The sequence below is a fragment of the Oscarella lobularis genome, chromosome 12 (genome assembly GCF_947507565.1).
Source record: "Oscarella lobularis chromosome 12, ooOscLobu1.1, whole genome shotgun sequence".
Lineage (NCBI taxonomy): Eukaryota > Metazoa > Porifera > Homoscleromorpha > Homosclerophorida > Oscarellidae > Oscarella > Oscarella lobularis.
In genome coordinates, this window is record NC_089186.1 from 1836047 (window position 1) to 1848839 (window position 12793).

Genomic DNA, 12793 nt, shown 5'->3' on the forward strand with positions numbered 1-12793 from the left:
GCGCGCATAACTTAGCCACGCGCGCGCGCTTACTCAACTATGTGAGCAGCGTACGCGGCGAGACTAAGTTTCTGATAGATATAGGAGACGTAGACATACATATAGGAGGTGTACAGCTCCCCCATATCTCTATGCCTGCTCCTATATCTACGGTGGAGCTCTTGGGCCAAGAGCTCCACCGCGTGGACTGTACTATGCGCCTGCTACAAAAATCACTACAAATTGAAAAAAGAAACGAAAGTAAAAAGTCGCCTTCTTGAATCTTCATCATCACTTCGTTTCACGACGTCGGTATAAAGAGTGGCTGTCTTCGCTGCACAGCGCGCAAAATGAGTAGAGCTGCGCAAGAAACCAGATATTACAAAGAGTCATAGGTTATACTGCATGTACAGTACCTTAGCTTACTCTAGTCCAGTCATTGCCTGTAGAGCAAATTTGCCGTCCACCGACAAATTCAAAAGTGGAGCCGCCGGTCAGACTTCGCCTTCAGCATCCTAATAAAAAATATTTGGAGATGGAATCGCTTACATGTGTTGGCAGAACTGAGGCCCCCAAACGCCGCACGCCAGCCGACTACTGTTCATTCGACGAAACCGACGAGGACCTCGATTCGATCAAGCTCGCGCGAGAGGAAGCCGATCCATCGCTTCCAGAACGAATTTACACGAGCCGCCGCCCCGATTCTGAGCGATTCCTACACATAATGTCAATAAAGCGTCGGAAAAATTGCTCGCGAAAGCTCGGCACCTTCGTGTAAGCCCCTAAGCGCAAGAATTCGCCAAGAAACGGCGAGACTTCGTGCCTCGTGCGTTCGATCTACGCGCGCTATTGCACGTGATTCAACATGGCCGAGGTAGGCCCTTCAGTTTCTCTTCCAAACGTTCAAATAAGAGCTATGCGCGTCTTTTTAGGACATACAGGAATTCTTTAAGACTCTCCTGCCAACGTGAGTAGACCTCGCGATGAAACGAAGCCCAGAAAAGCCGAGTTTTCATCGCGCTTTCTCGCAGGGTCGACGGTTTAGAGGGAATTCTCGTCACCGATCGCGACGGCATACCCATCGTTAAATGTACGTACCGCAAAACGAGTCGATATCACGGTAGACGTGCTCGTTTCCTTGCTTTTTTCACCAGCGACGATGACGTCGATACCGTTGCCTGCCACAAAGCCCGGATTTCTCGCAACGTTCTCTCTCGCTTCCGAACAAGTAGCCTCGCCTCGTTGATATAAAACGAAAATTATATATATATAATAGGGAGGAAAATTAGGCTTGTCCCACAACACGGCAATAGTGAGCATGTATTCAGGCCATCAGGTAAGCTTAGGAACCTTAGCAAGCACCCCAAGCTAAAAAAGAAATAACATACTGTTTATTAACAAATTATGTATCTATACTTACCTTTTGCTTTTTTTTCCGGCCAGCTCGTTCAATTCAATCATCACCCACTCATGGTCACCCTCATTGCACGAGACACTGCCAACACAGGCAAGCCCTTATATCCATCTCAAGTGAACTTTAATAATAATAAAAATGCCTAGGCTCTCTAATGGGCTTGGAAAACGAAATCCTCGCCGCCATCAAAGATCTGAAGATTGCAGTCGAAACGTAGACGCTCGGAAAGCGACAGCATGCAGACTTCTTGTTACAAATAAAAAAAATTTATGTATACCTGAATTCTCTAAGTGCCTGGCTTATCTACGACGACAATTCCCGCGTAGCTTCTTCCCGTGCTCAAACAGGCGGGCAAAAGTGTCCACGTGTCGCGTCTCGGATTATAGACTTCCATTGTGCTCAGATTCGTCGTGCCGTCGTCTCCGCCGACGACGTAGATCATTCCGTTCACCGCAACGGCGCCGGCGTTGCGACGGCACATGCGCATCTCGGCGACGGGCGACCATTCGTCGCAATTCGGGTCGTAGCGTTCGGCTGATGGCCGGATGTCCGGGCCGTCGTGACCGCCCAAGGCGTAGATGAATCCGTCGAGAACGGCAACGGCGGAACCGCTAAAGAATGGATTTATGAGGGAGGGGGGAGAGCTGGGGACCATCAGCGTGTATATTACTGGTTAGAGCTGGTTCATACCAGTCTATAAATAACAAAAATCAATAATGGTAGCTCTTTTGATAGTACGCAGAACGGGGGTTCTATAGGATGTCTAATACTAGCCCAAGGATCTCTCTACAGGAATACTGTGCTAATTCAACAATGGGTCTTTGTTACGGTGCTCTGTCTACACGTGGGGGGTATGATTAGTTGCTACTCTGAAGCCACTAGTTGCATGAAGAGTATCTATTTACATCACCTACGCTAACATTCTTCCTATCTTATCTCTTAGATAAATACGTGCATACGTGTAGAGTGCGTGCGTAAAAGGAAAACCATTTTCCATTCGGGTTGCGTCACCAGGGGGCTCTCCCCCCCGTCAATGCGTTTCCCTTCTTTCTTACCTTCGGCACTGGTTCATAGGCGTCACGTTTCGCCACGAGTTCGTTTCCGGATTGTAGCACTCGACGCTGCTGAGACACTGTCTCGCGATGCCGTCGTAGCCGCCGAGTGCGTAGAGATGCCCGTTCAAAACGGCGACGCCGACGCTCGATCGACGAATCGTCATAGGCGCGACGGAACTCCACAGATTCAAATCTACAAAATATAAATATGTATTAGTCGTATTTATGTATGTATACCTCGTCGCTATTCGCCCTGCCTGGATCGTATTTTTCCACGCTGTCCAGTCCGCTAGAGCCGTCGAATCCGCCCACGGCGTAGACGCAGTCATTTAAGACGGCGGCGCCGAGTGTGCTTCGGCGCACGTTCATCGATTCGACGACGAGCCAACGATCTCGCGTCACGTCATAGCACTCAGCGGATCTAAGAGAAAGAATAATTGATTTGGCTTTCGTATATGCCACGACTTAGTCTATGGCTATCAAGAGGGTCCAGAATCTCTCTCGCTTTATTTTACCGTTGACTAAGCTTGCTCTCTGCGCACCAAAGACCCATATCTACCTGCTCTTGGCAGAAGGACATGACGTAAAGGGACTGCTATCCAATAACAGCGCCACAGACAACAGAAGAGGGCTCCGTCATCCGATTTAGAATACAAAGAAGTCTAGGCCCAAGACACAAAGGCGACGGCCAACCTCATAAATAAACTAGCATCCGTAGCGTAGCTATTAAGACGAATCCTCCCTTTCTCCCCTGAGTCTACTTAGCTAGTCTCCTATAAGGAATCTTTCTCTTCTGACTCTCGACTAAGTAGTCACCTCAATTAAGACAGGCCTATTCTCCCCTAACTCTTGATGATCCATTTCTTTCCTCCTGACTCCTGACTAACTAACTAACTAGTCTCCTCAATTAAAGGTCTATTCTCACCTGACTCTGGACGATCCATCAAAGCCGCCGACGGCGTAAACGAGACCCCCGGACACGGCGACGCCGCATCGACATCGCCTCGAATTCAACTCGGCGGCACTGGACCACTTCTGCACCAAAAAATCAAACTTCTCGACACTGCGTATCGCCTTGGGCGCCTGTCCCCCAATGACGACAATCAACTTCGGCAATCCAATGGACTTTCGCGGCTGCGTGCGCGGCGTCCGAAACAAACACCGCTGCTCGTTCGACATCAAATGATAGCGCATCGCCTCGATAATATAATCCTTGCAAACGTTATCGTGACGCAGCACGGTCTCGACGCTATTCACCAAATAATCCTTCCCGAGAAGCGGCAATCGAACGAGACTCATCAACGAAGCGAGATCGCGTCGTCTCGACGACGCGTCGTGTTCGACCCAAGCGATGACGGCTTCGAAGACCTGCTCCTCCGATTGGACGCCCAAGTCGTCGCTGGCGACGAGCGCCGCGACTTGACTCGCGTCCAAGTGGAGAAATTCGTCGGCGCGCACGACGTCGATGAAGTGATGCTGCGCGTAGGCGTGGGCCGCCGCTTTCAGGTCGACGCACGCGTGCACGTCGCCGAACGCCCGTATGCCGAGACAGTTCGTCGGGTGGAGTTGCGATTGGAGAAACGTCGCGCAGAAATCGCGCACGGCGGTGAGCTGGAGCAGATTCGCCGCCGGGAGAAGGACTTGGACGTTCGATTCGCACACTTCGATTCGCGACGTGTAGGCGAAGTCGACGAGAAGTTCGAGCGCGCGGGGGCTCACGTCGTGGAGGGTTATGTGCGATTGACGACTTTCGGCGAGTTCGCCGGTGAACATTGCCCGGAAGTAGGGCGAACACGCTGCCAAGACGACGCGATGGGCGGTTATCGTGTGTGGGCGCGGTTGTTGGTGGGGGGCGTGGTCGGTCGTCAGTACGACGTCGCAGAGTTGATTGTCGCGGCGAAGTTCGTTGAGAACGGTGAAGGCGCGTTCGCTCGCCGTCGCGTCGTGATAGACGTGCGAGCCCCCGGATGGGTTGGAGGGTGTGGGCGTGGCGCGGGGTGACGACGCTGCTGCTTCTTCTTCGTCCATCGCGACGCGCGTCCGGACGCGCGGCGGGAGTCGATTCGCTCTTTTCAAACGATCGTCGATCGCGTTCGACGCGCGACTGGCTCGCGAGAACGCCGATTGCGATCCTTTTGTGCGATTGGGGTTTTCTTGCGCACGCGCACTCTTTCACGTGACGCGTTGCGTGGGCTTAATTCGCATTCTCTTTCCGTTTCCGGGTGACCCCGTGCATGTCCGTCCCTGTCACTTCATGTTACCGTGCGGAATTGCATCATGACACGTCGCGAGACGAAAACGAACAACTCGATTTTTTCACTCTCACTCCTCACAACCAAACTCCGCCCCCCAAGCCATAGAACAAAAGAAAAACGACAAAAACTATAGACAACGACGTGCATCTCTTCACTCACAAAAAAAATGATTCATTTAGAAATCAAAAACCAACGTTTCGCAGCATTGACGCATTTCGTTGAGCCGCTTAGCGTAAGCGTCAGCGACGTCGCTCAACTTACGAACGACGTCCAACTCGACCGCATCGAGTCGATGCATGATCCCGTTCACCGGCGTCGGCGGCGTCGGCGTCGTTTCGTACGGCGAATAGCGACGATCGTTATAAAGAGGTGACGGTATGCAAGGCGCGTAATACGATACGCCTCTCGTCGTCGCGTAAGCGGGCGAGTAGCGATTCGAATGGTAGGACGTCGCGCTCAGCGGCGATTGGCTCTCCTCGCTGCCACCGCCCCCGTCGCTGTCGTTTTCCCGCGTCTGTCGAGCGAGTCGGGGACGAGGTCCCGTCACGACGCGCGAGCGCGCTATCGGCGGGGCCGGCGGGCGCCGTCGCGGCGGCGGCGGTGGCGGCGGCGGCGGTGGGAGCGGCGGCGGTAGGGGATCGATGCGATATCTCGGATCGACGGCGGGACGAAAGGGCGCGCTGCGAATGCTTTTCGCACGCCTGTTCTGAAACCAGACCTGCAAAAAGGGGGGGGACCGTCCCCCGGCACGTCTGATAAGTCGAGGTGTGAGACGAACGAAATGCATGCGGTGGCCCGCGTGCATGTGCGTGACGACGATTTTCGCTTTTTCGTTTTGCGTTTCAATGCATATCGATTCGTGAGGGTGGGGAGGTGGGAGGAGTAGGTGTGCCCTCGAGGGGACGGGGTGCACGAAGCTTGTAAATGTAGTACACTACTTGTATTCTCCTAACAAAAATTTTACGTTACCTGCACTCGACGTTCCGTTATGGCCATCGCCTCTGCAATGCGTCGTCGCTCGCGAATCTTCGGGTAACGATCGCGATCGAAGTACTTCTCCAGTTGAGCGAGTTGCTCCCGTGTGAACATGATGCGACAGCGCGGTGCAGATTTTCCCGTTCGTTGCGACGTCGACGAGGCGACGGGCGGAGGCGACGGCGTCGTCGTCATCGTCATCGTCTTCGTCGTCGTCAAATCGTCGACGCGCGATGTCATCGCGTTTCGTACGGCTTTCATGTCTAAGTCGCCCATATGAGGAGACGAAAGGAAAATATGTTCGGTATAGCGCGGAAAAAGGCGAACAAAAGGGCGAAGTCTTGTCGCGCTGATTATACTCGACGCGACTCTATTACAACGGCTTGTCAAAAGAGTGACGAGAATGAATGGGTGGTCCCCTATTATGATGCCGAAGGCGTTGGGCTGACTTATGTGTATCCCGCTCGCGCTCACTTATGATTCGCCTAGCCACACCTACGCGCCCGACAAGCACAAACGCGATTGGCTACAACCGAAAGTCAAAGTGACACACCTATATGGCGTGGGATTATGACTACTGCATGACTCAGCTCGACACGCACGCACGCACGCACGCACGCGGCGAGTGCGGGGGAAAAATAGCTAATATAGATGAAAGGATGTACAGTAAAGTTTCTCGCAGACGCAAGCCGTCACGGACGTACACCATAATAAAGGGTCGCCGCGTAGGGCTTCTGGATTTAATGGATACATAATAAGATAAAACTGGAATGCTAATAGGAATTAGCGTTTTGCTTTGCCCACAGCCTCGGGGTAGAGCGACAACATATAATGCGAAAGCGTGCCAGCGACTCGGAACGTTATCCAATTCCCCCCCGAGCGTCGGGGAGAATGAATAGATAAAGAATATGAAGCCCGAAGCGAAAGGAGCTCGTCTTTCAGAAAAAGACGCTGACCCTTAACCTCGGAGTGGGGGCCCCCCCGCCCAACCGTAGCTAATATGTTTGATCGCTCTCGTTGAATAATAGTAACGGCAGATGGTGCGGTCTATTTTTGCAGCCTATTCTAATCAAAGGAACGTTCATTTCATATCCGTTCAATGCTAATGATTCCGCGGCGCGAATGAGCGCAACGATCGCGGTCGCGGGAGGGCCCACGCGCGCAGAAACGCACACCAATAAACACTGACGCAAATCGGATCAGGACACGTGTTTGTATATGGAACGAGAGGCGCCTTTCATTTCGACGCCTCCAGCTGTCGCTCTTCCTCTGCCGTCGACGCCGCGACGGGCGAAAACTTAAAAAATTGTTGTCGAATTTTTCTTCGACGGCGAGGAAGGTCACGTAGCACGTTTCCGAGCGACCGATTGCACGGGGAGAAATAAGTGCATGTTCTACGTCTCCTTACTACACACATGCTCGCATTAATCCTATTATACGAGTGTGGAGCAGACAAAGGAGCGGTCTCCCCAGTGACTTATCGTTATGACAATGCCCCCAACCGGCCTCTACACAACGTTTCGTACCTGTTGTTTTTGAGCACGGAGAAGCACAGATCCAATGAGTCTAGAAAAAATCGTCCCCAACGTCGTCTATATATGCACGGGTTTCTTCGAAATCTTGCCTCGAGGGGGGGATCAGTGTTCTTCTATGAAGCAGTGGGTGGGGATGGGAGTTGAGTCTTCTCCCCGCTCTCCTCTCTCTCTCTCTCTCTCTCACAATTAATAGACTAATTGCGCGCACGTCTTTGCCTACGAGTCTCCCAACCGAACAATAACAGTAAATTAGATCCTAATCTATTCGGCAAGGCGAAACGTCATCGTCACCGCAGATTCAACGCAACGCCCCCACGCAGCTGTCGACGTCACTTTCCCGTATCCGCTATAGCGGGAAGCGGTTCGTCGGAGACGGAAGAAAAATGTTTCTCGCCGATGTTTTGCAAACGACAACGAGGACGAAGAGCGAGGGACGAGGGCGCGTGCACTATCGCGCGCGATTTGCCTATACAAACGGGCGAGCGTGAGAACGAGACCCTCCCCCTTTCCCGAACGCAATAGGGTAAATGAATAAAAAAGAACGCGTTATACGTGCCAGCGCGCGCAAAATTTTTCTCGCGTAAATATTCAACGGAGATTTCCGGCTACTCGACGCGAACTTTGCGTCGCGTGACGACAATGAAAATCACGGCGACGACGAGTAGGAGACCGGCGATGCTCGACGGCACGACGGCGTTGAGAGCGTCGCGCTTGTCCGAAGGATCGCGTTCGTTTCGATAGGCCCAAAAGATGTCGGACACCAATTGGGCGATGCCGAGAAAACCTAAGATGATTGCAAGCATGTCGAGTCTAAATTACGGCCGGAGGCCCCGGGAATTTTTTTTCGATGAAAAACCGAAAACTTTCTTTTTATAGACTCTATACCTTTGTTGACTCGCTTTTTCCTCGATATCGTTATAATATTCGTGAAGGTCCTTGACCGTTTCCAAGAGGTTCGACGTCATTTCGTGAAGACCGACAACGCCGGCCCACAAGTGAAACTTGAATAAAGATAAACGTTTTTAAAGACCTGTTATTGTTCCGTTTTAGGAAGAGGAAGGCGTGGGCGCTTGCCTGCTGTTTTCCCGCCGTCGTCGTGCTCAGAGGCGTCGAGCTGAATTTCGCGCGAAAGCGAAGCAATTCGCCGTGGACTTTTTTCAGCATTGCCAAATTGCGTCGATCGTGTCTGTCGCTCATTATAATCGAACTCAACGTCTAAATGGAGCGCGTTCGATTGATTTGGAAGTCACCGAAGCTGCCGGAACTCACTTGATCTAGACCTCGCAAATACATTCGCTGAAACACGAGAGGCTCGATCAGCGAAAACGCGACCAAAACGCGACTACAATAAAACCGAATGACTACCGTACAGAAAACTAAAAAAACTATCATTCTCATCAACCTCGAGCCGAACAACGAGACTTTTTTCTTCTCTCGTCTATAAACAATAGAAGAGATTCAATCTTTAGACGCCCCCCTCCCTCCCCCTTGCTATACTAGACTAGACCAAATACCGAGAATATCCCCAAATAGGAAGCTCGCTCGATCTTTCCATAAAAAACAGGATGCATCCCCCGTCAGGATGAAAGCACGACCACAACCCTAAGACGTCATGAATCAATTGACAATATTGCCTGACTATTGTGGTTCTGGTCTCTTGCGGTTGTCGCCGCCGCAGACTGTGACGAACCTCCGGTCGGAGACGCGAACCGCGTGTAGACGTTATTGTCGCGGAATTCGTCGACGTAAGCCTCGTCGACGGCGGCCGCCGCGTCCCACTCCATCTGCCCGATGTTATACGCGGCCATTTTGATTTCCTTTTCGTCGCGGAGTTGAGAAATTCCGGCCAGTGTGAAGGTAAAAAGTCGATCGGTGCCTTCATCCGCTTTCCAATTCTACGGAACCGGCGTAGGGATATGTGAGAGCGACCGGGATTGCCTCGAGGGGCTTATATATACTTGGAATCGCTTGTTCAGTATTCCCCTTATAAAGTTTCTAGGTAAGAACGGGCCCACTTCGACGTCGTCTTTAGTGTAGATAAGTCGCCTGGGGGTACGGGTTTTTAGTTGACAAGACTAAGGTGCGTTAATACTAACCCAGCCTGTTTGGGATCGTCTAGCCTCATAACGGCATTCTAAACAATAGACTAAAAAAACCTTTATAGATCGAGAGGAGGGGGGGTTCGCACTTGGACGTCGAGAACGGCTTGAACGTCGACTCTGCCTCTATACGAGAAAGAAAACGAATAAGTGGTTCGTTCGCAAGTTTTGTTTTGCGACGCACTGGGACATGATTGCGAAGCGAAGAACTCCGACATTGAAGCTGAAGAGTCGGACGAACACCTGAGGCGATTTGCGAATCGCGGAACAAAAGAATCGGATAAGAAGCAGACGGCGACGGTGACGACAAGACGGTTATACCTGATTGAGGTTGTACACGTTTCCGTGCTTATCTTTGAGACTGAGAGGAAGCGGCGACGACCGACGATCAAACATAGGAATATGACCATTACCTTATTTACAGAAGTTAAAAATATCGCATCACAACGAATTCGCGTTATATACCCCCAGTGACGTCACTACCGTCAGAAGTCGATGTCAAACGCTGCACATTAGTAGTAGTATCGATTTCAACCTTAATTATCGCAATAAAGTATTTAATTATTAATTTTCGTTGCAGCACTAACCGAATTAATTTCGATTGTTTTAATGAGCTCCTTGAACCTTAGATGACCGTCGTCGCCGAACAGAAATGCATTCGTATCGTCGACTCCGTCGACTTCCGTCTGAACGTCGACGAGCGACTCGTCGACGACGCCGGCGCCGTCCGATCGGCTCCCAATCGAAAACGGATAGACGAAATGAATTTCGACGGCGTCGACGGAGCCGGGAAATTTGTCGCCGGTCCACGCGACGGCGTCGCCGTCGCCGGGACGCGCGCGAAATGCGCCGATCGCGCGACTCGCGTACGCCTGTCGGAGCGCGCGCCACGGATTCTGATTCGTCGGACTCGTCGTCTTGCGGACGAGCGAGGGCGGCGGCGGCGACGACGACGTCTCATTGGCCGAGCGAACTCGGACGACGAGCGGCGATTGCGATTGCGATTCGGTTTCGCCGTCGATCATCGATACGACGGGCGTCGCTTCGACGGCGTCCATGGAGGGAGAGACGGGGGGCGGAGAGGGCGTAAATGCAAAACAGATGACTAGGCAACGGTAACGTCATATCCGGTGACGAATAGCGTTGTCTAGAAATTGAAAAAGATATCGTTTTCTTTATGAGCCAGGTATTTTCAATACGTTGGCATGGAACGTCAAAGTTCTCTGGCGTTCCATACAAAGAGCGGTGAAATTTAGCAATACTGTATTGAAGTACCTGATAAATCAGCGATGTCCCTTGAAAAGAATCATGCCCAGCGCGCACATCAGCAAACGAGGCAACTACACGTCTACTGCGTTTTGTAAATGAAAAGGATTCCCAAAATCGTGAGAATTATCGTGAAGAGAGACGGAACGACGGCGTTGTTGGAGTCGCGTTCGCTACCGCCTATCATTTCCGTGTTTTGATACGTCCAGTAGATCTCGCTGAAGAGCTCGGCGACGCCGAGAAAGCCGAGCACGACCGTCAATATATCCAATCTAAAACGAACGATCTTCGAGGTAGAGTACGGTTCGTTCTCTTACGTAAATTGACTTTTGTCGCGCCTCACGTTGTCATAATACGCGTCGACGTCCTGCACAATTTCGCGAAGACCGTTCATCAATTTTGCGATACCACTCAATTCGGACCACATTTCAAACTATGAATATCCTAACGATTCGAACCTCGAATTAAGCGTCCTCGCCCGCGTCTCACCTGCTTGCACCCGCCCGCCGTCGAGCTCATTTCGCTTCCGTGGTAGTGAGCTCGAAATCGAAGTAGCTCTGCGTGGAGTTTTTTGATTTGTTTGAGGTTGGCTTTGCTTTCGTCTCTTCCCGTTGTCTTGACACGTTCTCTCAAGTCCTAAACCGTCCACGAAAATTACATAAATTAATACGCCGAAGCGTGCCGCGCTTTATTCCTTATCGATGTTTCTTAGAAACGTTCGCATAAAGGCGACGACTTCGATCAAAGACAGAGCGACGAACGGCCAACTTACAATAAAAAAACGAATTAATTATAAACCTATTGCTTAATTAAGGGCATTACCTCGATCCAAAGACATTTTTACCAGCCCAACTGTCAAATGCTCTAAATAAAAGGTCACACAGGCTCACAAAGCTATGTATATAAGAAACCTTGAATATCCGAAGAAGGGAAAACTCGACAAATCCTTCTCAAACACGAAAATGCTTCCGGAATCTCGATGGAAACACGACCACAAACCTGTCACAGACATCACTGGTCGAGTGCCGCAATCAAGGAGTCTTAATTAATCGTTTGCGACCTCCTTTCTTCAGAATAAATTTTTTGAACACGTTGTTTGTGTAGAAGTCGTCGAGTACGTCGGCTTTGACTGTATCCCCCGTCTCCCACTCCATCGTTGCCATCTTATAGGCAGCCGCCTTCTGTTGGGCTCGATCGCTTAGGCCGGAAATCTCTGCTAGTGTAAAGACCATGAGACGATCGGTTTTTGCATCTTTAGCGTATTTCGTCCTCTAAAGAACGACGATATGTACGACTAGAAGGATATCAGTCGCGGAGGACACTATAGTCTCTAACTTCGACGCCTCTATCGTCTGTCACTTTATCGCTTCCCAAGCACTCTTTGATGAACTTGTTGGGGTCGAATTCTTCTTTAGACGAGGCGTATACTAGACGACTAAACAGAGACATAAAATAATTCAATCTGTATCAAACATTTAATTGCTCGGTACATTTTTTCTTTTTTCGGTTCTTTAAGTCTCATCACCCCATTCTAGAGTAACTCGACGATATATAGACTGAAAGGAAATCTGAAGCCCACTAGAAGAACTCACTTGAACGTTGAGCACGTGCTGAATGCTGACCTTATCACTAAAAAAAAGCAAAGTCGAAGTTCGACGAACGAAATTCGTGTGCTACCATGCCGTAATGGCAAAGCGAAGCAAACCAACATGAAACTTGAAAAGACGAATGAAGACCTACGGGTACCAAATAAATATTTAAAAATAAACAACGATTCTTCCCACACTTGATTCAACTTGTACTCTTTCTCAGGCAAATCGAGAGTAACCGATTTCAGCTTGATTTCTTGACTGCCGAAAATTTTGTGTTCGAACGTCTTGACGACGTCGCCGAATTGCGAGTGGCCGTCGTTGCCGAACAGGCGTTCGAGGCGTTCGAGCTTGGCTCCTTTCACCGGATCATCAACATATTCACGTTCAAACGACTCCCACTTGTCGACGTTCTCGGGTTCGAACGATTCCACGACGCCGGGAATCGAGAAAGAAAAAACGAAGTGAATCTCCACGTTGGAGACCAGTGAGACGGTGCCGTGCTCTTCCAGGTCAACGTAAGCGTCGTCGCCGTCGGAGTGCGACCTTGAACGCGAGAAGGAGGGCGTTGATTCGGCCATGGGGATCACGAGTGAGGATGGGGGGGAGGGGGGCAGCTTGACCAT

General features: G+C 50.8%; 5 protein-coding genes and 1 long non-coding RNA gene across 7 annotated transcripts; 2 read left to right on the top strand and 4 right to left on the bottom strand.

Moving 5' to 3' along the window:
- Positions 1-816: 816 nt before the first annotated feature.
- LOC136193792 (ragulator complex protein LAMTOR3-like) lies at positions 817-1675 on the top strand. The gene is made up of 7 exons (XM_065982779.1): positions 817-853; positions 912-946; positions 1011-1069; positions 1134-1207; positions 1256-1315; positions 1423-1486; positions 1540-1675. The coding sequence occupies exons 1-7, from the start codon at positions 845-847 to the stop codon at positions 1608-1610; spliced, it is 372 nt and encodes a 123-aa protein (XP_065838851.1). The 5' UTR covers positions 817-844; the 3' UTR covers positions 1611-1675.
- LOC136193779 (kelch-like protein 3) lies at positions 1495-4608 on the bottom strand. Its single transcript, XM_065982756.1, has 4 exons — positions 3374-4608; positions 2706-2869; positions 2449-2641; positions 1495-2004 (listed from the first exon to the last, which is right to left on the bottom strand). Exons 1-4 carry the CDS (start codon positions 4474-4476, stop codon positions 1680-1682), a joined length of 1785 nt encoding a protein of 594 aa, XP_065838828.1. The 5' UTR covers positions 4477-4608; the 3' UTR covers positions 1495-1679.
- A 125-nt stretch (positions 4609-4733) lies between these two features.
- LOC136193780 (uncharacterized) lies at positions 4734-10392 on the bottom strand. Its single transcript, XM_065982757.1, has 17 exons — positions 9900-10392; positions 9778-9847; positions 9634-9725; positions 9497-9555; positions 9402-9438; positions 9310-9347; positions 9172-9259; positions 8904-9108; positions 8728-8815; positions 8616-8651; positions 8483-8555; positions 8288-8428; positions 8099-8214; positions 7303-8023; positions 7205-7244; positions 5673-5941; positions 4734-5421 (listed from the first exon to the last, which is right to left on the bottom strand). Exons 1-14 carry the CDS (start codon positions 10368-10370, stop codon positions 7819-7821), a joined length of 1719 nt encoding a protein of 572 aa, XP_065838829.1. The 5' UTR covers positions 10371-10392; the 3' UTR covers positions 4734-5421; positions 5673-5941; positions 7205-7244; positions 7303-7818.
- On the bottom strand, positions 4879-5954 carry LOC136194006 (homeobox protein prophet of Pit-1-like). The gene is made up of 2 exons (XM_065983013.1): positions 5673-5954; positions 4879-5421 (listed from the first exon to the last, which is right to left on the bottom strand). The coding sequence occupies exons 1-2, from the start codon at positions 5952-5954 to the stop codon at positions 4879-4881; spliced, it is 825 nt and encodes a 274-aa protein (XP_065839085.1).
- LOC136193793 (uncharacterized) lies at positions 6961-10583 on the top strand. 2 transcript variants are annotated; one of them, XR_010671465.1, is made up of 3 exons: positions 6961-9070; positions 9126-9293; positions 9378-10583. It is a non-coding gene; the product is annotated as an uncharacterized lncRNA (long non-coding RNA). The 2 variants fall into 2 exon arrangements; XR_010671466.1 differs by lacking the exon at positions 9126-9293.
- Positions 10559-12793, bottom strand: LOC136193782 (uncharacterized). The gene is made up of 12 exons (XM_065982760.1): positions 12365-12793; positions 12256-12314; positions 12171-12207; positions 12069-12109; positions 11914-12013; positions 11639-11849; positions 11490-11577; positions 11401-11442; positions 11271-11345; positions 11068-11212; positions 10896-11011; positions 10559-10850 (listed from the first exon to the last, which is right to left on the bottom strand). The coding sequence occupies exons 1-12, from the start codon at positions 12791-12793 to the stop codon at positions 10661-10663; spliced, it is 1533 nt and encodes a 510-aa protein (XP_065838832.1). The 3' UTR covers positions 10559-10660.